Genomic DNA, 20,585 nt, shown 5'->3' with positions numbered 1-20,585 from the left:
GTAGAAGCCAGTTGTGGCCGGGTACTGTAGATACTTAGACATGGAAGAATAATGTAGACAATCTAGATTTTAAAAATGCTCGTCTCACTCAAGTTTGAAGTATGACGCCCAAGTCAACCACATATATGTCACTTCAACAGATATCGACAAGGGCGGTCGAGGGGCATTGCGCGAGGACGTCAAGGATACGCTCTGCTTTGTCAATTTACAAAATTTGTCAATTATATATACTTTTCAATTTACTCCAGGCTGGGGAAAGTCAGTCAGTAATGAGTTCAAACCATAGACATTGGACTTACCGCTCAATCAAGTGAAGGCCGCTAGCTGTCTCCACAATTCCGCTCATCTGGCCAGGCTGGAGGCCAAAGGAAGCTTCTTCAAACTCCTTCTGCATGTCTCCCTTGCCAAAGTATCCAAGGTCGCCTCGCTTGCGGGCGGAGGAGCAGTCGGATTCGGTGAGAGCGAGCTCACCAAGTGTGATACTACCAGACTTGATCTTTTGCTCGTGGTCTTGGATGATCTCAAGAGCCTCCTCCTTGCTTCGCGTAATCTCAGCCTGCAGCAATTATGTTAGTCAGTGATCAATGCGACTGTCGAATATAGTGGTTGGGTATGCGCACCTCTCTCCAGCTGCTGGGTCGTCGACTGTCGCGGTGCTTGACTAGTAAATGAGCAGCACGGATCTTGCCCTCGGGAACACCAGCAACGGCACCGGGACGAGAGCCAGCACTGTGGTTGGTAGCCATATAATGCTTAAGCTTCTCGGTATCGGTGCCGGCGGGAGGTTCCCATCGTGAGAGCTTCTCGGCAGAGTTGAAGTAGTAGGGGAGGTTCTTGGAGTTGGAGTGTCGGACCTCCCAACCCGGAGGAAGACCAGTATCAGCCTGCAGTGTGTATGTTAGAAGATGAATTGAGTCTGTGAGTTGGTTGACGCAGCCAAGGGAGGGGGCGGAGAGAGGTCTTGAAGGATCTGCGACAGCTGTCGAGGCTTGCTGTTGGGCTGCTTACCATGTTTATATCTGTTGTTGACTTTGATGAAGTGGGTGTAGGCGAAAGCAAAAATGAGCTGTGTTCAGCGTCGTCGTCGGGGTATCGATCGTCAAAAAAGTCGCCTTTGAGGGAAGCAAAAGTTGCAACTCGAGAGATGCGCTGCGAAGAGGAGTGATGAGATGGATGGGCTACCAGTTAAGGCATGGTAAGCTGGAGCTGATGGAGCTGGGTTGGGTCTAACTGGAACAATGACGTGCCGTAACTTTACTGTACAACAGCCCGAAGGACGGGAGCGACAGACCCCCCGCGGTTGCCATGCAGCGTTGCTGTGGTGGGCGGGGTTTGACGCGGGGTGGCCCTGCCTTCTTTCAGTGGGTGGGTGAGCTACCCGACGCTGTGATTGGCTCAAAGGCTTGAAGCGCTGCAGCGACTCAACCTCTAACAAGCGCCTCAATACGCCCTTAGTTACCTCTCTTAACGAGGGATATATCCAACTCGGTTGGTAATAACCCATGCTTACTGGCTTTAGATCATGGGATCAGTCTTTAGTGCATGCTTAATCAAGGGGTTACTTGTCACCAGACGCTCGGCATCGTCGAGCTAAAGGCACATACATCTCCGGAGACCTTCTAAGCCAGTAATCTTCCAAGGTGCATACAGGTTATAGAAATAGCATCCGGACGGCATTCGCGAGCTTTGACAGGAGGGGCCCCAGATGCAGTATCAACATTCAACGGTGAACTTCGGAGGTTCTGTCCATCGGAGCCTTTCACTGAGCCAGCTTCTCCGCTATCCCTCCCACACAGCACCAGCACCAAAGGGAAAATGCGGAGGTGCGCTTCCATCCATTCGGAACAACCTGCAGATCTGTCAATTGTCACTAGCCCTGAACCTGGCTCGGATAGTTGAATGTGGAATAGAACAACACGGAGATGCCAGCCAGTAAATCGATAGTCTACAGGTTAAGTGGCTAGCTGAGTCTATCATCATCTTCACGCGCAAACTTTGACGGAAGAGTCGGGCAAGTTAATCACGAATAATTAGTAGGCAAACGTAATTTTTCTTTGCTCCTATTAATACTAGATTTACGGATCCAATATGTAATAGAAGGGAGGTAGGCGTTGCGAAGACTGCCATCAAGATCAGACTAGTACACCATTTGCCATAAGCTAGAGGTAGACAGGCCAAAGGAGGAAAGAAATTTCAGAACCTCAATCCTGAGTTGCCTAGGTAAACTAGCATAAGTTCAGGATACATTTGCATGTTAAAAACACATAATTACGTTGGGCCGCTGAATTAGAAACATGTATTCAATCTCATCATACAGTCAGCTAAGAGATTTGGGACAAGGGCAGATAGTGAGACATGTCACCATGCTGCCACTTCAACAGAGACGTAAAGCTTTCTAATAATACAGCCAGAAGAGATATAAAGGCAGCACTTGCAATTTGAAAAAGTGATTATCCTAGAGAGCCATGGTACCACGACTCGTTGACATCTCAGAGTCAAAGAAGATTAGGAATTAAAACCCCGCGGTTAAACGTTCATTCGATCGCGCTGTGGAATCATCCTCTGAACATGTGTAACTGGGTCGCCAACTCTGCAAGTAATGGCTAAGTCACCAAAGCTCTTAATTCACCTTCAATATCCTTTATCTATGCAAGTTGGTGGTTGCCTTTTGGGCAAATGGTATCACCAAAATTGAAAGCCATTGTGTAAATACCTCTACGCGTGGGGTTGCAAGTGTGGTTTGTTTGCTGACTGCAAAGACACTGACGACCTGAGTGAGGTGGCCAACGCAGGCAGATTGCGAACAGTTCACGCAAGGCAATAACGTATTCTATGTATTTCATGATCCACCCCGGCTTGAGGTTCACACGAATCACTAAATCGCCGACCTTCCAAACGGCAGATCGGACAATTTTCTCTAGGCCCATGAACAACTCCCTGCCTATTCACCAGCATATTCCCTCTCGGCCAATTACGAATTCCATGGCCTACGTACTCTCTACACGTGTACGTGCCTGCGGCCTTTTTCGTGTTGATCGTGTCTCAAGTTCCGCCTTGGTACGATCGTGATGGTCTCGTGGACCTCACGTAGCCCTCCATGTGCCACTTATTGATCACTTGTCAACGCCTTACCCAGTTAATGCTGTTTGAAGTGGCAGAGAACCATGTTCCTGCGTCTTGTTTCTAGTTCCTAATTCGAGAGATGTATTTTTCACGCATATTTCTAACATGCACGTCACTCTAGTTTACTCCTCGTTGTGACGGAGGTTACATTGTGCCTGATTAACGCACCAGTGATGATGTGAACATACAGACACCAGCCTCGTTCCGCCGGACAAACCTCCGTAGCTGTTCAGCTTGAATGAATAGCATCATCCAATAAGAGCTCCTTTCAAAGGATTCACAGCGATGTTGTTTTACGCACGCGTAGGTACCAAGTATTTCGCTACCTCATGATTAGATGACTCTAAGGCATCACCGCCTCATATCCCATAGAGTTGAGGATGAAGACGTGAGTCACCGCATATAACCAACCCCTGTCGATGAATGAAATGTCCCCAGTGTTTTGCCTTGCCACTCACAGCGTGAGACCGTGAAACGGTGAAATAGAGATAACGAGTCAGCAATAACAAGGCGCGGCAGAGGGACATAACCCTTTCGTCTCGTTTCGATTGTAGACGGCCCACGTGTGACAGTACACACGAGGCCACTGAAGGAGAACGCGCTGAATCACCCACTGTTTATGCTGTGCCTTGGTTTGTTCAAGTCACTTGCTGTTTATGCATTCCGTACAAAACTCAACCGACGCCAACACTGAAGCCTTGTTCTTTTCTTCCCTCCCTCTGTAATTTTACTATCATCTGGTGTTCACGAATCTACGGACTTTGAACAGCGCCCGTCAATCACAAGCCTGCATAATCACCAATTTCTCAGCTGTAAAGCCTCTGAATTTGTGGCTGGCTGCCAACTGTCTATAAACCCAACACAGCCCAAGCCCAAGCTCAAGGCACCAAATCCAAAAAAAACCAACAAGCAACCAAATTCAAGGACTTGCACAGAAAAGTGGGACAGGAAAACCAGCGGAAGCCAGAAGCCCCTCCCACTTGAACTATTTTCCAGCCCTGTCGCCTTTCATCCATCACTTCTCACCTTCTTTCTTCTTCAACAACAGCACGACCTCTATTCTAGAGCGACAATCGCCATCTCCCATTCACAGCTTGGAATATCTATTCGATATTTCAGCTCTCAAATTTGTTTTTGCTTCTTGCATCTTCATAAAAAGCAACCAAGCATTCTCTTCAAATTGAACCACCCATACAACCACCACCCGACCGACCAAATGGCTACCCCCCAATCCACCACCTCTTACGAGGGCGCCGAAGGCGACAAGAAGCTTGAGCAGATTACCTTCCGATTCTGCTCCGAATGCTCAAACATGCTTTATCCCAAGGAGGACGAGGATGCTCACAAGCTTCAGTTTACCTGCCGAACTTGCCAGTACACCGAGGACGCCAAGTCTACCTGCGTCTTCCGCAACGTCCTCAACACCTCGGCCGGTGAGACCGCCGGTGTCACCCAGGATGTTGGCTCCGATCCAACGGTTAGTCATCTTCCACCTGTTCTCTGTTACGGCTGTGGCGGAGTCATCTTGTGCACCTCTTGCGGCCAGCCCGATTGCCAAATGGTCGTCTCCAACGAGAAAGTCAGTCAGCCCATCACGGGCATGTGCCAGTTCACCTTGCCATGGGAGGATTCTTTCGCCGAATACGACGAGGAGATGATGGACGAGGACTACGATGACACAAGGACCGAGTCTGATGACTTCCTCTCCGACGCCAGCGAAGAATTCCTTGAGGAGATCTCCATGTGCTATGATTCGTCCATGAAATGTGAATCATGAGCACCTTCAACAAACCTCGAATCACGACATTTATGTAACTGACGACACAACACGAATGGCACGACTATATTATTCTACTTGGGCTGACTGGCACATGCTCTGGGCTTCTGCATCATTATCCGGCGGCGAGCAGTTGGCGGCCGACCGTTCACATGACAAAGTATAAGTTGGAAACAGCAGTTGGAGCACTGGGTGTCGCGCGTCTTCTTTGGAACCCGCTTGTCATCGCTTAAAGACTGCTGGCTGACTTTATCTCTTTTTTTGCGCGCTGCAGCTCCCGCGATCTACAAAGACCTGCCCTAGTTGCCAGCACACCGAAGCTGTGTTTTTCCAGTCCCAGCAGCGAAGCGCTGAAACTGGCATGGTTAGTTGAACTCTCTCACGTACGTTTCAGAGGTCAGCTCACTAACGCCACGGCAGAAACTCTTCTACGTCTGCTGCGAGTGTGGTCACATTTTCACTTAAGCGAAACCTTGTATCGATACCCGGGCGACGAATCGTCGACGCCCAAGTTGTGGAGGATACTCGCATCATCATTTGAATTCGCAAGGCGTTTTTAGAGAGGGTTGTGGCATGGTTATGCCACCGGCGCCAGGTTATAAGGAGGGAAATGCAAATTGTATTCTATCAATGATCCTGTATAAGACTGCTTAAAGCAGCGAATAAGATTTAGGAGGAGGGTCACAAATGTACCAAGCTTACCCAGTTCTTTCGTCGTTTAGGATTGGGGGTTAAGTTTCTTATAACCTTTCGTAGGAGGGGTAAATTATCAAGATGCGTCTGCAGATTTTTAATCATGCAAAATAGGTTTCTTACATTAAATGTTTCCAAGTTATGCAACCACGGTGATTCTTAGTTTTGAGAGCTGAAAGGTGTCTGTATTTTCGTATCAACGCCTCGCAAATGCCAAATGTAGTAATATTCGTAATTGTACAGTATTCCACTCGTACACGGCTGTATGCAGCCAAATCATTTCCCCTGGTCTATCCTGTCTTTTGTAAATAACCATCCACTCATCACCCTGAACTCCTTGTCAATTGTTTATGCCTGCATAGGCGCCATTGACAGAATCTTGCTCCACTTCTTGCGCTTCAACTCAGCGCCAACAGCACCGTTGATACGTGATCCCACAGGATCTCCAGACTTGTTCAGCAGCACACAAGCGTTGTCGTCGAACTTGACGACTGAGCCGTCTCGGCGCTGTGTAGGGTATCGGGTTCGGACGATGACGGCGTGACGGATATCACCTCGCTTGACCTTGTTGGCGGCAGAGATACCGGCCATACCACCAGAGGAGCTACCACGCTGCTCCTGCACGACGACGACGACACGGTCACCTGAGGGGTGTTAGCCAACTGTTGCATTATTTCGAGAGGATCGAGTGAGGTGTTCGGAAGGGTGTATCGTACCGATTCGGGCATGTCGTTTTTGGCCGACGACCAAGACGCATTCGACAAGGGCAGCGCCCGAGTTGTCGATGCAGTTGAGCATTGTCTGCCATGATCAGTCAGCAAGTGATTAGCAGAATGGGAGGGATTGAGATACCTTTAACTGAATCATCTTGGCTGTGTTCCGCGCGCGGGGAGGTTCAATACTCAACTCTCACCACGGTCTAAATCGGGATATCATCAATCGCCCAGCCTGTCGTTGAATTTTTGGGCTAGCATCACGTGCGCAGAGCCACAGCTCAAGCCACAATGGTTCCAGCGGAACCCAATGGATCGGATCTCAGCTGGGGTAAAGAAATCTGGAGATATCGTGTCGTCTTATCATGAGATTGTCTTTCTGACTGGCCTTTGACGGAACAATGCAAAAATAGCATCTCTTCAATACTCATTTGTCCTATACATCACTCCCAACAACCAAGAAAGACCTTTTGATCATCGTATCCGTGCCATGGCTTGACAACTTGAGCTGATTTAATGTTTGAGAGTGATTTCCTAGGCCAACACAGCCCCACCCGTCGCCTAGCCAATGCCCCAAACTGGCCTCGATCCAGGGAAGAGGAACAAAGCAAGCCCCCCCTAACCTCGAAAGCACCCGAGAGAGCTGCAACCATGTCATTCCACCTTGAACATCACTTCCCTCCTTCAAGCCTGATTCCTTGAAAGGCACCCGCACCACGATCTTTTACTCACCCAAGTCTCAGCCTCGTCTGTCTTTGTTCCATCGATAAACGGTCCTTACCTATTTAAAGAGACGGAACCTATGACGTTGCGGCACTGAGTTAGCTGAGATCCAACATAAAGCGCTTAACTTTTGCTTCTATCTTTTCAACTCCAGCGCATTGCTCTGCAAGATTCGGAAGGCTTCAATTGTGATATCGTCTGGCTAGACTCTCATCCATCGGGCCAAGGATCTACATCTCCGCTCTTTTCTCGCTCGGACTTTTACAGCTAGTTTCGAGGGACACGTACGCTCTTTTATTCCTTGGACGACAGCTTTACGCAGCAGAACTGGCTTAGGAGTGGAATCGAATTAGGCAAAATGCCTCCATCACAGAAAGCGGCTGCCAAAAAGCCGCGCATGACGTTGGCACAAGTGTCAGCATATGATGACATTCTCACTGACGCCCTGGTCGATCATGTGAGTGGTTTACAGCTGAGCATCGTTCATGAGGCAATGCGACTCTAACACAGGCAGGTCTTTTACTGGACGACGGTCCCCAAAAACCGCACATCATATCACCCATCCAGAGGTGTAAGGGAGGAGGAAATCGCCAAGATCTTACAAGAGGAGGTGGTTCTCAAGAAGGACTTGGAAAGTGCTGAGAAACGATTGCTGGCAACAAACGGGCTGAAACGGTTTCACAATGGATTGAAGACCGACAATGAAAAGGAAAATTTCCGACGGCATCTTAGGCGATATGTTCAAATCTACCTTCCGGATTGTCCGTGGGAAGTTAGCTCGACAAACCGATACACAATTGTTACTCACGAGGCTGCCGTAACAGCCAGACGACCAATCCGACGCAACGAGGCCATTAAATATTTATCCGGTGTACAAGTCATTATCACGCCAGAGGAGGAAAGGGCAATCTCATCTCAGAAGAAAGACTTCAGCATTGTGGTCAGCTCACGAAGCAAGTGCACCAGTCTGTTTATGGGCCCTGCCCGCTTTGCGAACCACGATTGCGATGCGAACGCCAAACTTATGAGGACGAGCCATGCAGGAATCGAGATTGTCGCAACAAGACCCATTGAGGCAGGGGAGGAGATTACAGTCACTTACGGAGACAACTATTTCGGGGACAACAACTGCGAATGCTTGTGCAAGACATGCGAGGATCGTTTACAGAATGCGTGGGAACCAGAGGAGGGCACAGTGCCAGTGAAAACTAGTATTGAGCAGGAAAAGTCAGAAGGTTACTCATTACGGCGACGACGCAGAGATGACAGTCTCTCTGGCTCTTCACGGACACCATCGGTTACTCCTGATATGCGACCACGGATTACAAAAGCGACTTCCAGGGGATCAAAGCTGGCCCGCGACTCGTCGTCGGCCAGGTCTCCGTCCACCAATAATCGAAAGCGACAGCATGATAGTCTGGCAACACCGCCCAAGACTCCAGCGAAGCGACAAAAGGTTTCGGCTGAGAAGACTGTAATTATCATCGACGATTCGTCGCGCAGTACATCTGTCACTGCCAGTGAATCCTCAAGTGGCGTTGTCGAGACAGACGTCACTTCGCCAGAGAAGGAGACTCCAGAGCCTCTAGGACATACTCCGTTGAAAGGGAATGCGAACAAGGGCAGCCAGCAGACAGAAGGGGCACCAGTTTCGCCGCAGAGCAGTCAAGGTTCACGATCACCGCAGCAAGCGGCTGAGATGACGAGAGAGAGAGCCCGCCGAAGTGGTCTTGAGAGTATGACTATCCAGGCCATTTTGAACGCTCCTCTAGAGTCCGAGGTTGAAAGTGAACCTGAACCGGAGAAGCTCAAGGAAGCAACCGTGGTACCTCCACCAACCGAGCCTATTGCAACCAGTATCGAAACTGTCGAAGCCAGTCAAGTGGCTGACGAAGATCAGCCAAAACGAAAGAAATATCAACGTCGTGTCTATAAGGAAGATACACCCCCATCTAGAGTGCGAGTGCCAGGAGATTACCTCCTTACACCGCTGCTCTTATCAGAACCGGAGATGGCCTGGATCCAGTGCACCATCTGCGACGGTTACTTTGTACAACAGAACGCATATTTCACACGAGCTTCATGCCCTCGCTGCGAACGTCACTCAAAGCTTTACGGGTACATATGGCCCAAGACGGACAAGGCCGGACCGCACGACAAAGAGGAGCGCATTCTGGATCATCGCACCATCCATCGATTCCTGGATCCCGATGATGAGCGAAAAGTGAGATGTCGCAAGAGTTTTGGAAATCTCAAGACAGACACAGAAGAAACAGAAGAGCCCGAGCGGGGCCGGAAGCGACACAGCACATCAGGTTTGATGGGGCGAAGGGTGCCTTCAACAGAGCAAGACTCAGCTCATCGAAGGAGCGGAAGGCTTCGTCGAGTGAACAGTAGGTTCTTCGACCCATGATGAAGATACGTGGAGAAATGTTGGAAATAATTCGGACTAAACGTGATTTTTTGAGGCGAGCGGGATTCATAATTGTATATCGTATTTTGTTGTAACGGCATTGCTAGGCCAAGAGGTCTAGTTTAGATAACTGACCCACCCTGAACAACGTTATTTATTATAAATATTTCAATGCATCGAAAGAACGAATGCTCATCGCCCGTCGCCCATGTGAAGATTCGCGCTCTGCATACCGCAGATCTGGAGCTTTCCGAAAATTCAACGTCAAAGATTTCTAATCACAACGTCATTGACCCATCATGAACCTGTATATAAATTCCTATTCCCAATTCCCAAGATGATGTTTCTGAAAGATCGTCTAGTATAACATTCTATCTCAACACTCATCACCATGGCTGCATATCTCACCAACCGCATCTGCCATCCTCACCACGGCATTCCCGTATCAAGACCCGAAACTCCTGCCCCCGCAAAGACGGAGAAATGCAGCCATCCCATTGTCAACAAAGCTGCAAAGGGCGTGCCCTTCTTCACCCCCGAGCAGGATCCTGCGCCTGGTCTGGCTATCCAGCCCAGTGATGGGAGACCTGTTCCTCGACTCTTCCAACCCCTCAAGATTCGAAATGTCACTATGCAGAATAGAATCTGGGTCAGCCCTATGTGTCAGTATTCTTGCCATGAAGGGTTCATGACGCCTTGGCATATTACGCACTATGGCGGTATGGCTCAGCGCGGTGTAAGTGGTGTTATAGCAGTGAGATGATCAAAGCTAATCTTTGTAGCCGGGTCTTATGATGCTTGAAGCAACTGCCGTCCAAGCTAATGGTCGAATTACACCTGAGTAAGAACATTTCCCGAACTTGTTGTAGCTCATTATCTGATCTTCACAGGGATGCTGGTATCTGGCTCGACGCCCACGTCGACACTCTCCGTAAGAACGTCGACTTTGCGCACAGCCAGAATACAAACATCGCCATCCAACTCGCCCACGCAGGCCGCAAAGCAAGCTGTGTAGCACCCTGGCTCAGCGCCGGCGCCACAGCCACCGAGGAAGTCAACGGGTGGCCCGACGATGTCGTCGGCCCCAGCGACGCACCCTTCAACGAGAACATGCCCACCCCGCGCAGCATGAGCACCCAGGAGATCAACCAGCTCAAGAAAGATTTCGTCAAAGCGGCCAACCGCGCCGTCACCGCTGGTTTCGACGTGATCGAGCTTCACTTTGCGCACGGCTATCTCGTCAGCTCTTTCCTCACGCCGAGTGTGAACAAGCGAACGGATCAGTATGGTGGAAGCTTTGAGAACAGAACTCGTCTGGCGCTTGAGCTTGTGGAGGAGGTTCGTGCTGTTATCCCTGAGACGATGCCGCTCTTTGTGAGGATTAGTGCGACGGATTGGTTGGATACTAACCCTGAGTACACCGGCGAGAGCTGGACTGTCGACGAAGCCGCAAAGCTTGCTAGCCTCTTCGCTGAGCGCGGTGTCGATGTGATTGATGTATCTAGCGGCGGAAACCACCCCCAGCAGAAGGTGCAAGGCGGACCAGGCTATCAAGCCAAGTTCGCGAAGCACATCAAGAAGGTCGTCGGCGACAAGATGCTCGTTAGTTCAGTGGGCAGCATCAAGACCGGTACACTTGCCGAAGAGATCATCTCTGGGAAGGGCGATGGTGTCAAGCTGGATCTTATTGCGGCTGGAAGGATGTTCCAGAAGAATCCTGGGTTGGTGTGGGCTTGGGCTGATGATTTGGATGTTGAGATCCAGCTTGCGCATCAGATTGGATGGGGATTCGGAGGACGGGCTACGAAGAAGCAGGATCACGTCAAGATGAGTATTCCTTGATTGTGTTTCGGTTGGCATAAAAGGTGGTGGTTCAAGAGTAGAGATGGAAGTTGAACATGGAGGTACAAAAGCTTCATTCAATGCGAGGGATGGGTTGATAATATGCAATACAGAATACACAAATTGACAAATTGATCTCGCCGTTTCCGAACCATACGTTAACTGATCATGTCTGACTGGCATATTTCTGTTCCAGCAATTCCTTCTCCGATCTCCCTTCTTCCACTTGCTTCTCCGTAATCATGGGTTTCTTCTCATCAACCTATAACTTCAACTTCAACAAGCATTCCTTCATTTCAATATCACTCAACTTACCTGATACTGCGCATCAGTGGGTGCACTGAACCGTTTACTGACAGTCGCATACATGTCGTTCTTCCATTCGGTCACACGAGCTTCAAGCCCGATATATAGTGTATAAGCAGGATGCATGCTGAATTCTCGTCCTGACTTGAGATGAAACGTGATGAAAGAGAAGATGAGTTCAATTCAACCACGGCGTCAGCGTAATTAGGCTATGTCAGCACTTTATCTATTCTTGCTCGCTGAGTGAGCTGACAACGGTATCTGGATTGTCCATCTGGATGGGCTGGGCGTAAGCATGGTAGCCCAATGGAGATGAGAGTACAGAGTTGGGGGCTGTTCTGGGTGACTCAAAATGATCTTTATTGTTACGCCGTGTGGTTTTTGGGTTGCACATGGAGGTATGCTTGGCGGTTCTGGACTTGTCAAAAGGGTGGTATTCGGACTAGTATGGATATACTTGTTGCGCCTCTCACATCACAATGATTTTGGCAGCTTCATCCCATCGCCCACTTGACTTTTGTGCAACTTTGCAGCAGCAATGTTGGTTTGTTAGATTTTATTTTCACAGTCCAATAATATAATTAAAGAAAAATAAATTTAAGATAAATATAACAAAAGAAATACTCAAGTTAATTTACTAAATTATTATTTACTTCTCAGCTTTATATATAGATAGCGACTAGATAGCCAGGCTTATATTAAAAATATACTCCTTAAAATTCAAACTTAATCTTTTAATTTTTATCCCCAGACGCCTTTCCCGGGCTCGAACTCACAGCGGTCGAAGTGATAGAAGACTGATGAGGATCTGGATTCCTGAGCGTATTGTGAGAATCTACAGGAAGTGGGCGTCGAAAACTCGGAGGTAGGGGCCAGGGCGGTAGGGAAGCGGCCAGGGCCGGGGCCGGGGCAATAGGACGAAAGACCGAATGAGCATTTTGTAGCCTTTGTGCAAATGGTTTTGCAATGATAGGTGTAGGGTTGAAAGGTCGCTGGCTAGTCACGTCCTGGCCTGCATATGCTGGACGACCCTTTTTCTTCTTAGCAGGAGGCGCTTGTGCGGTATTTGGCTCTTCTTCATAAGCTTTCTGCTTCATCCCGCGCAGTCCTATGTACATGTTCTGAGCTGTCTCCATACACTGAGCCATATTGCGGCCTGTAGAGGATATTTAGTACAGCCTATAAGTAGTGGCTATCCTACTTACCATTCGGGAGTTGCATTTGCATCCAGTTTGGCTCAATGTGACGAACTAGATTCTCTAAATATTGTATATCTAATTGACTGTGTTTAATAATTTCGGCAAGGAGATGTCGCTAGAGCTTAGTCAGTTGAAGATCCTCGATAAGATAGTTTGGTACTTTACCTCCTCCTGTTCATTGAATGGCTCCATGCCGTGAACTTTTGGAAGTGATGAGATCGACGTTCGAAGACTATCTGCTTCCTCATCCCGTTGTGCACTTGATGAGCCAGGGCTGCTATAAGAGGGCGAGGACGGAATATTATGAGTTCGGCGTTGAATCCCCTGTGTTCTATCAACCGACGCCTCTAGTGAAAGACTTGTAGTTGGCGGGACCAGATTGACAGAACTATATGAAGTTGATGACATGTGACGCAAAGCATCACTTTCTTCGAGTCTCGAACGATCCCAGTTTGTACCGAAACTGGTTAACGTATCACCAGTGGTTGGACTGTTGACAAAGGGTGTCGTTGGTGTCGGAAGCTCACTAAAGAACCCCCGCAATAGATCTGTACACATGGAGTCTATCACACCAGCGGTGGGTGTGATACCATGCCTCTCCAGACAAAGGCCTAGTTCCCCAGCAAGTCTGTCTTCTTCGGCTCTGTGGCGGCTCAGGACAACAAGGTCTCGGTATGGCGATGAAGGGGGTTGGCAATGAAAGAGCAGGGCCCATAGTTGGTTCCATTTCTCGACACCGCTGCTGTTTCGCACCTCACTAGATGTCAAAGTATCAATCAAACGTGTGAACTCTGCAGGTAGCATAACAGCGACATCTTTCGACTCAACCGGCGTATACGGACAGCTTAGGCTGATGCAGTGATTATCCAGACTTTCTTCGTCTGGGAACTCTAGCCGGCAAAATGGGCAATAGTGGTCGACTGTTTTCAAGAGGTGTTTTCGTTCGATATGTTGGATGACGTCTTCAAATGTCTTCATAATATAGCTGCTGCATCTTGCGCAACGGTCAGGATCATACTTCTCGAAGGGGCACGCGAATATGTATTCCTGCAGTTCATTGGGGTCGGGGAAGCGTAGATAGCCGTCAGTCTTGGAATGTAGTCTGGGTCGCTTTCCTTCACGCTCTACCTCGTAGACTGGAGACCCCCTACGGATGTTTGGAGTCGTGCTGTTGCCACATTGATCACTTGGTTCTTCATTCTCATCGTCCTGCAGGTTGCTGCTTTTCGGGTTCTCTGATGCTAAAGGATAAGAAGAAGATGGAGACGTATGAAGAATGCCACTCGATTCGCCTTCGGCTTCATCCTGTAGGTTATCGAAGCCGGTCTGTGTGCACTCATCCAAGGCATGAGAGTTATTAGGTTGTTCCGGTGGGTTTTCCCTAAGGAGAGGCATCACCTCCTCACCAATTTGAGCTTTGATATCCTGCAAAAGGTCCTCAATTGTGAGTATATATGCTTCATTCAAGGGCCGACAGACCCCGATAAGGATACCCATGAGAATTCCAGTACCTTTTTGCACGACCATAGAGCCAGAGTCACCCTGATGTATGTTCCCGTTGTTAACCACTCTGACAGGCTGTGGAGTTTTGAAGCCAGGAATTCCGAATATGGCTTCGGAGATAACGGTGCCAGAGATAGGAGCAGAAGCTGTTAGTATTGTGATATCCTTGACTTTGTCGTCTGGGCTGTTGAGTCTACTGATATTGATACGCAAGTCTGGCATAAATTGGCTCGCCTCCGATATCCTGGGATCTAATTTGATCAGCGCCCAGTCGAGTGCACCGAAACTCCCCTGTCTCTCACTATCGCTGCAAGAAACAAAAGCCAAATACCCAATCATAGTCTTCGGCTTACGAAGGTCCCCATTTTCGTCTGAGTATCCATATGAGTCTTGTGGTATCGAGGAGGATGATAGGTTGGACGGACGTTCGGCTGACGGTGTCGATGGGCTGCTGCCCGGTGTGATATCTCCGAGTGAGTTTGCATACTGTGCATCGTCCCTTGCCTCATAACCGGCTAGGAAGTTCAATTCGGATTCATCGATCTCAAAGGTGCCTGGGCTGCACGGCTGTTGAGGATAGATTACATGTGCAACAGTCACAGCGAACTCCTCACCGCCCATAACGATCATGCCGCCGACGGTCGCCTCGCCAACGTATGATGTATTCTTCCATATCTCGACCTTGATGGCGTTGACACGAGTTGGCAGTGCGCTACCAAGAACAAAGACTTTGTACTCTCCTGCACTACTACCGTAACCATTCGTAGGATTGCTCACTTGAAGGTCGTTCGGAGCCGCCACTTCTGGATTGATAGGCAACCTGAAACAGTGCCAGTCGGGAAAGGCATTAAGGAATTTCGCATTTGTGATTGTTGATTTCAGACTTATGCTGAGCCATTCGACCGAAGTGACGATGGTGACAAATGGTGCTGCATGACGTTTCGATACGCCAATGAGGAGGCAGTGGATGGCATAGGGAGGGAGATTGGGTACGGCCTGAGGTCGAGCCAGCAATTCATCTATCAGGTTCGAAAGAGACCTCCGGATATTTTCTGCTTTGGAGGCTAGTTCACCTACGATCCTCCACAGTGTGATATTGTGGAATGGCCTCCTTTGGATCGTATGGTATTCAGCTCCAAAGCAATCCTTGTATTTACTACCGCTGTTACGTGGCATAAACCTCTGGATAGAAAGGCGGCCTCGCTCGACAACTGGGAGCGAGGAAGAATGTGTAGTCGTGCTTGACATTGTACACGTTGAGGAAAGCGGGTTTGTAGCAGCCGAAGATGGCGGCGGACCAGAGCACATCGTTGACTTGATAGAGGCAAAATAACAAAAGAAGCCACACGAGACCTCGAGTCATCCTACAGGGAACTTCAACTCAGCCCCATTCTCCAAATTCAACTCAGAGAAGTATTAGTAGCGCCTGTCTGCCTCGTTGACAGCCCGTCAGAGACGGTAAAAGTTCGATCTGCTGTCGCCAATCACACCACACGCATAGGTACATCAGCCACCATGTTGGGACAGAAGGACAGAAAGAACGACGCCCGTTTATTGGAAACACGTAGCAGAGATCTAAACATGGAAATGATCGGTCATGCCAAAGCCCCTGCCTGCCTGTCCATGAACGACAAGTCCTAGGGAGTAAATATGTTTTTCCAGCCATTTCCTGTATATAGCTGAGGAATATGGCATGCAAATTTTAGATTGATGAATATCATCGTGCGGTCACGGTTTTAATCTATTCTTGCTCCATACCTTAATATTCAGCGCAGGATGGCATCCCAGGGCCAGGGACCACTGCTCAAGCAATGTTTCGATTTTCATCTGCCGCCTTTGGAAACACAAGAACGCTTTATCCAGGACCTATGGCCTAAACCTCCTCCAGTTGCCCAAACTTGTGAGAGCATTAAAGAATGGAATGCATTTTTCAACTACGTTCAGTTTGAGTGCGATCCAAGTCTGGGCCAACGATACTGTCTCGCCACTTATAAAGATATCATTTTCGTCGTAAATATGCTACGGAACTATCCTGAGGCTACTTTTACTGAAATCCGAACTTCTATCGAACGGGCCAGGCCACCAATGGCCCAACAGAACCTGCCCGTATCAATAGAATTAGCAGTTCGACTTTGGCTCATGATGAATGTCCGCAATGTTATGCCTGTTGACTCACATCAACTCCGGACATCGATACCATGGCCAGAAAATTCCAGCCTCAAACTCGTCCTCCAAACCCATTTCAGGGGACGAACGACCACTCCCAGGGGCAGGTTCTCTGAGTATCTCAACTTCTATAACATGAAAACAATTGGAGGCATCCGCGTGGAATGGACGAACAACATTGCACTTCATTTGACGATAAAAGGAACATCCCTCTACGTGTTTCATTGCGTTTCGGTATTAAAAAGAATCCGAGAATCTCACACCGTGATGTAAGAACCCTCCCCTGAAGTTATAAGGCGAGGCTGACTTTCAACCCTTAGGTCACTCCTCCCTCATGATATGATTGACGAAACTCTCGCAACTATCGACTTGCTTGCTCCACTAACGACAGCAAACTGCAACAGCTGGCTTGCAGACGAGATCAAGCGATGGCGACTTGATCAAAACTTGATGCATCGCGATCCTCCTCAACTAGATAGGGTTCGCTATTCTATCTGGCTTGAAAACCTTCAGCAGATCGAAGAAGCCTTTGAAGCGACAAAGCCCAGGAGCTTCATCCAATGGTGGCACGATCGGCGTGACATGCAACAGTGGTGGGGATTTTGGCTTGTTGTTTCAGGCATCTTCCTGACGGTGCTCTTTGGCCTAATTCAATCTATTACCGGTATCCTACAGGTCGTAAGGTCATCATCATAGATATCTACTCAAATTTCTCGGGGACGCCATAAGCGTTGAAGACATCATGATTTGCGCATCTGGCTTTTCTTTATTGCGCCGTTTTAATGACTCTGTGCATACTATTCATCCTGATGCGCACTGGGGTTCAGGGTAGGCGGCTAGCTATCGCCGATCATCGCTAAGACCAGCTGAGACAAATCGCGGGGGACAAGGCACAGAGATAAGCAACGCCTCGGGTTCCTGGCATGGCAACCAAGCTAAGCTACAGTGAGCTAGGACGCTATAGCTCCAGGTCCCAGCATCATCACGTCACAAGCTTGTATCACCTGCGCTCCAGTCAAGTCAGGTCCATCCATCCATGTCTTAACCAGAACCCTCCCCTTCCATCCTCCTCCCTCTCTCCTTCACAACAACAAACCTCAACATGACGACAAAGGGCCTTTGCTTAGTCGCCGCCACGGCCGCTCTCCAGGGCGTGTCAGCTCTTCAGATCCCTCTCAACCTCCAAGTCCCCAAGCTCTCTTGGAATATCTTCGGCGATGATCTTCCTCTGGTAGATACCAAGGAATTGCAGAAGAGCATCAAGCCTGAGAACCTTGAGGCTAGAGCAAAGGATCTGTATGAGATTGCCAAGAATGGAGAGGAGGAGTATGGACATCCGACCCGTGTCATTGGCAGCGAAGGTACGTTCTCCGAAATCGGACTGTTATCATGAACGCAATGACTGATTGTTCTAGGCCATCTCGGTACGCTGTCGTACATCCACGCTGAGCTCGCCAAGCTAGGCGGCTACTACTCCGTCTCGAACCAGCAATTCCCCGCTGTTTCGGGCAATGTCTTCGAGTCGCGTCTCATCATCGGCGACTCTGTCCCCAAGCAGGCATCGCCCATGGGTCTGACTCCTCCGACTAAGGACAAGGAGCCCGTCCACGGAACGCTTGTCCTTGTCGACAACGAAGGATGCGACGAGTCCGATTATCCCGAGGCCGTCAAGGGCAACATTGCTCTCGTCCTCCGTGGAACGTGCCCCTTTGGTACAAAGTCCAGCAATGCTGGTAAAGCGGGTGCTGTTGCTGCCGTTGTGTATAACTATGAGAAGGACGAAGTTCATGGAACTCTCGGTACCCCTTCGCCTGATCATGTTGCTACCTTTGGGCTTGGCGGTGAAGAGGGTAAGGCCGTTGCCAAGAAGCTCAAGGATGGTGAGACGGTCGATGCTATTGCTTACATCGACGCTGAGGTCAAGACCATTTCTACCACCAATATCATTGCCCAGACTCGGGGTGGTGATCCCGACAACTGTGTTATGCTTGGCGGTCACAGTGACAGTGTTGCCGAGGGCCCCGGTATCAACGATGATGGATCCGGCAGTATCTCTGTGCTCGAGGTCGCCGTCCAACTGACCAAGTACCGCGTCAACAACTGCGTCCGCTTTGCCTGGTGGGCCGCCGAGGAAGAAGGTCTTCTCGGCTCCGACCACTACGTCTCCGTTCTCCCTGAAGATGAGAACCGCAAGATTCGTCTCTTCATGGACTACGACATGATGGCCAGTCCCAACTTTGCCTACCAGATCTACAACGCCACCAACGCCGAGAACCCCAAGGGTTCAGAGGAGCTGCGCGATCTGTACGTCAACTGGTACGAGGAGCAGGGCCTCAACTACACCTTCATCCCCTTTGACGGTCGCAGTGACTACGATGGTTTCATCCGTGGTGGTATCCCCGCCGGTGGTATCGCCACAGGTGCCGAGGGTGTCAAGACAGAGGACGAGGTCGAGATGTTTGGCGGTGAAGCCGGTGTCTGGTATGATAAGAACTACCACCAGATCGGGGATGATCTGACCAATGTGAATTACACCGCGTGGGAGGTGAACACCAAGGTAAGTCGCACCCAGCCAATGTCTTGTTCAAAAACCGTAACACTAACACGGAACAGCTCATCGCCCATTCCGTTGCAACATACGCCAAGTCGTTCAAGGGTTTCCCCGAGCGAGAGATTGAGACGTCTGTCCAGGGTTACTCTGACAAGACCAAGTACCACGGCAGCAAGCTCTACATTTAAGGGCCATAGGAAGCTCTATATTTTAAGATTAGCAGCACGAATAGCATAGCATAGCACAATGAGTAATGGGTGATTGATTAGTTTGAATGGATATCTCTACGTTAAAATTGCAAATGCCTAGCTAAATCGACTCCGAGTGCAACGAAGCAAGAAACAAATAAAAACATCATTACACGTAATAACCGTTTGGTAAAATGCCCGTCTAAGCCCTCCAACCGGTCCTGTAGCCAGACGTGGCCTAAAATGCCTCGCACTATTTCCCACCCAAACACCGACTTTGCAAGTATTCATCTAGTAAGATGAGTATCCACTGGGGATAGATTGATAGTTACTGATTGATAATGGGTCTGTCTCATCGAGCTGAAGCGAGATCAAACGGAGTTCCCATCAAGACACCGCCGGTTGGAAACTCACAGCTTCCAGTCTGCGAGGGAATCATCTCGGTGTAGTACTCAAAATCATCACGCAGCTCCCTCAGCTCAATGGGCAGGATGACCTTGGACAGAGCCTTCGGGGTGGTGAGTTTTGAGAGGGTTCCGGAGTAGGGGGCGGGTCTGTGCCCCACATTGGCGGGGGTGATCTCGGGGCTATCGGGGGTCTGGGCTCCCGATCCCGTTGTCTTGGCAGCCGAGGATCCGGGGCGACTCTGTTGTAATCGAGCAGAGAGGTTGACGTTGAAAGTGAGGAGTCTCGTAACGCGATGCGCCAGCTCGTCGCGACTGTTCTTGGCGTCCTTCTCTCCCGGGCTGTTTTTTTGCGTCTTGTCAGCAAAACATGCACTTGTTCACCTAGTGGCCCGTGTGCTGTGTCGCTTAACTTACCAGTTCACTATAGTCATCATCATAGCATACGAAAGATTATGCCATCTCAACCTCGCACACAGCGCCTTGATCCTCTTCTCGAACTGCTTAGCGGCATCTTCAGGCGTGGTCCTATTGGACTGCTCGTCGAGCGCACAGCATAGCGACGAGAGGCGTGTGAAGGCGAGGACGGTGTCTGTGAGGGTGGCGACGAGGGTGTCGAGAGAGATCCAGGCTGCGCGGGCGGGGAAGGGGATCTGGTTGTTCTCGATGAGGTTGAGGGTCTTGTAGAAGGCGTGGACGGAAGATCGACACTCCTTGAGCTCGCGGAGGAGGATGTTGAGGATGGCGGTGTCGTGCTGGGGCGAGATGTTGAGGTCGCTGAGGATGTCGATGGCAGCAGCGCCGACGTCGAGAAGGCCTGTGATGGCTGTTGTGGTAGGGAGGCCGACAACGGCGGGATCCATGTCCATGTCGGCCTGCAGAGCGGAAGGCATCTATCGCGGTATCATTCAACAGTGAGGGAGGTCAAGTGTTAGGTAATCAATCAATTGTCAAAAGAAGCAATTGATTTGTAGTGAAGTGAGG

General features: G+C 49.5%; 8 protein-coding genes across 8 annotated transcripts; 4 read left to right on the top strand and 4 right to left on the bottom strand.

Annotated features, from left to right (window-relative positions):
• Window positions 1-239: 239 nt before the first annotated feature.
• Window positions 240-1,011, bottom strand: FSUBG_399 (peptidyl-prolyl cis trans isomerase; the record flags this gene model as incomplete). The annotated part of the gene is made up of 4 exons (XM_036681929.1): window positions 240-249; window positions 300-556; window positions 621-884; window positions 1,009-1,011. 4 exons carry the CDS (start codon window positions 1,009-1,011, stop codon window positions 240-242), a joined length of 534 nt encoding a protein of 177 aa, XP_036543922.1.
• Window positions 1,012-4,339: 3,328 nt separating this feature from the next.
• Window positions 4,340-4,900, top strand: FSUBG_398 (DNA-directed RNA polymerase II chain RPB9; the record flags this gene model as incomplete). The annotated part of the gene is made up of 1 exon (XM_036681918.1): window positions 4,340-4,900. The coding sequence occupies one exon, from the start codon at window positions 4,340-4,342 to the stop codon at window positions 4,898-4,900; it is 561 nt and encodes a 186-aa protein (XP_036543921.1).
• A 1,041-nt stretch (window positions 4,901-5,941) lies between these two features.
• On the bottom strand, window positions 5,942-6,460 carry FSUBG_397 (50s ribosomal l14; the record flags this gene model as incomplete). Its single annotated transcript, XM_036681907.1, has 3 exons — window positions 5,942-6,237; window positions 6,310-6,394; window positions 6,446-6,460. 3 exons carry the CDS (start codon window positions 6,458-6,460, stop codon window positions 5,942-5,944), a joined length of 396 nt encoding a protein of 131 aa, XP_036543920.1.
• A 927-nt stretch (window positions 6,461-7,387) lies between these two features.
• FSUBG_396 (histone-lysine n-methyltransferase SET9) lies at window positions 7,388-9,442 on the top strand (the record flags this gene model as incomplete). The annotated part of the gene is made up of 2 exons (XM_036681896.1): window positions 7,388-7,486; window positions 7,544-9,442. The coding sequence occupies 2 exons, from the start codon at window positions 7,388-7,390 to the stop codon at window positions 9,440-9,442; spliced, it is 1,998 nt and encodes a 665-aa protein (XP_036543919.1).
• Window positions 9,443-9,833: 391 nt separating this feature from the next.
• On the top strand, window positions 9,834-11,284 carry FSUBG_395 (NADPH dehydrogenase; the record flags this gene model as incomplete). The annotated part of the gene is made up of 3 exons (XM_036681885.1): window positions 9,834-10,178; window positions 10,225-10,283; window positions 10,333-11,284. The coding sequence occupies 3 exons, from the start codon at window positions 9,834-9,836 to the stop codon at window positions 11,282-11,284; spliced, it is 1,356 nt and encodes a 451-aa protein (XP_036543918.1).
• Window positions 11,285-12,324: 1,040 nt separating this feature from the next.
• FSUBG_394 (uncharacterized protein) lies at window positions 12,325-15,540 on the bottom strand (the record flags this gene model as incomplete). Its single annotated transcript, XM_036681874.1, has 3 exons — window positions 12,325-12,746; window positions 12,796-12,904; window positions 12,955-15,540. The coding sequence occupies 3 exons, from the start codon at window positions 15,538-15,540 to the stop codon at window positions 12,325-12,327; spliced, it is 3,117 nt and encodes a 1,038-aa protein (XP_036543917.1).
• Window positions 15,541-16,068: 528 nt separating this feature from the next.
• Window positions 16,069-19,197, top strand: FSUBG_393 (aminopeptidase Y; the record flags this gene model as incomplete). The annotated part of the gene is made up of 5 exons (XM_036681863.1): window positions 16,069-16,727; window positions 16,779-17,136; window positions 17,573-17,819; window positions 17,874-19,015; window positions 19,072-19,197. 5 exons carry the CDS (start codon window positions 16,069-16,071, stop codon window positions 19,195-19,197), a joined length of 2,532 nt encoding a protein of 843 aa, XP_036543916.1.
• A 352-nt stretch (window positions 19,198-19,549) lies between these two features.
• On the bottom strand, window positions 19,550-20,470 carry FSUBG_392 (uncharacterized protein; the record flags this gene model as incomplete). Its single annotated transcript, XM_036681853.1, has 2 exons — window positions 19,550-19,943; window positions 20,019-20,470. The coding sequence occupies 2 exons, from the start codon at window positions 20,468-20,470 to the stop codon at window positions 19,550-19,552; spliced, it is 846 nt and encodes a 281-aa protein (XP_036543915.1).
• Window positions 20,471-20,585: the final 115 nt, after the last annotated feature.

Source organism: Fusarium subglutinans (genome assembly GCF_013396075.1).
Source record: "Fusarium subglutinans strain NRRL 66333 chromosome Unknown NRRL66333_c0000002, whole genome shotgun sequence".
NCBI classification, from domain to species: domain Eukaryota; kingdom Fungi; phylum Ascomycota; class Sordariomycetes; order Hypocreales; family Nectriaceae; genus Fusarium; species Fusarium subglutinans.
This window is presented reverse-complemented; position numbering and strand designations above follow the sequence as displayed.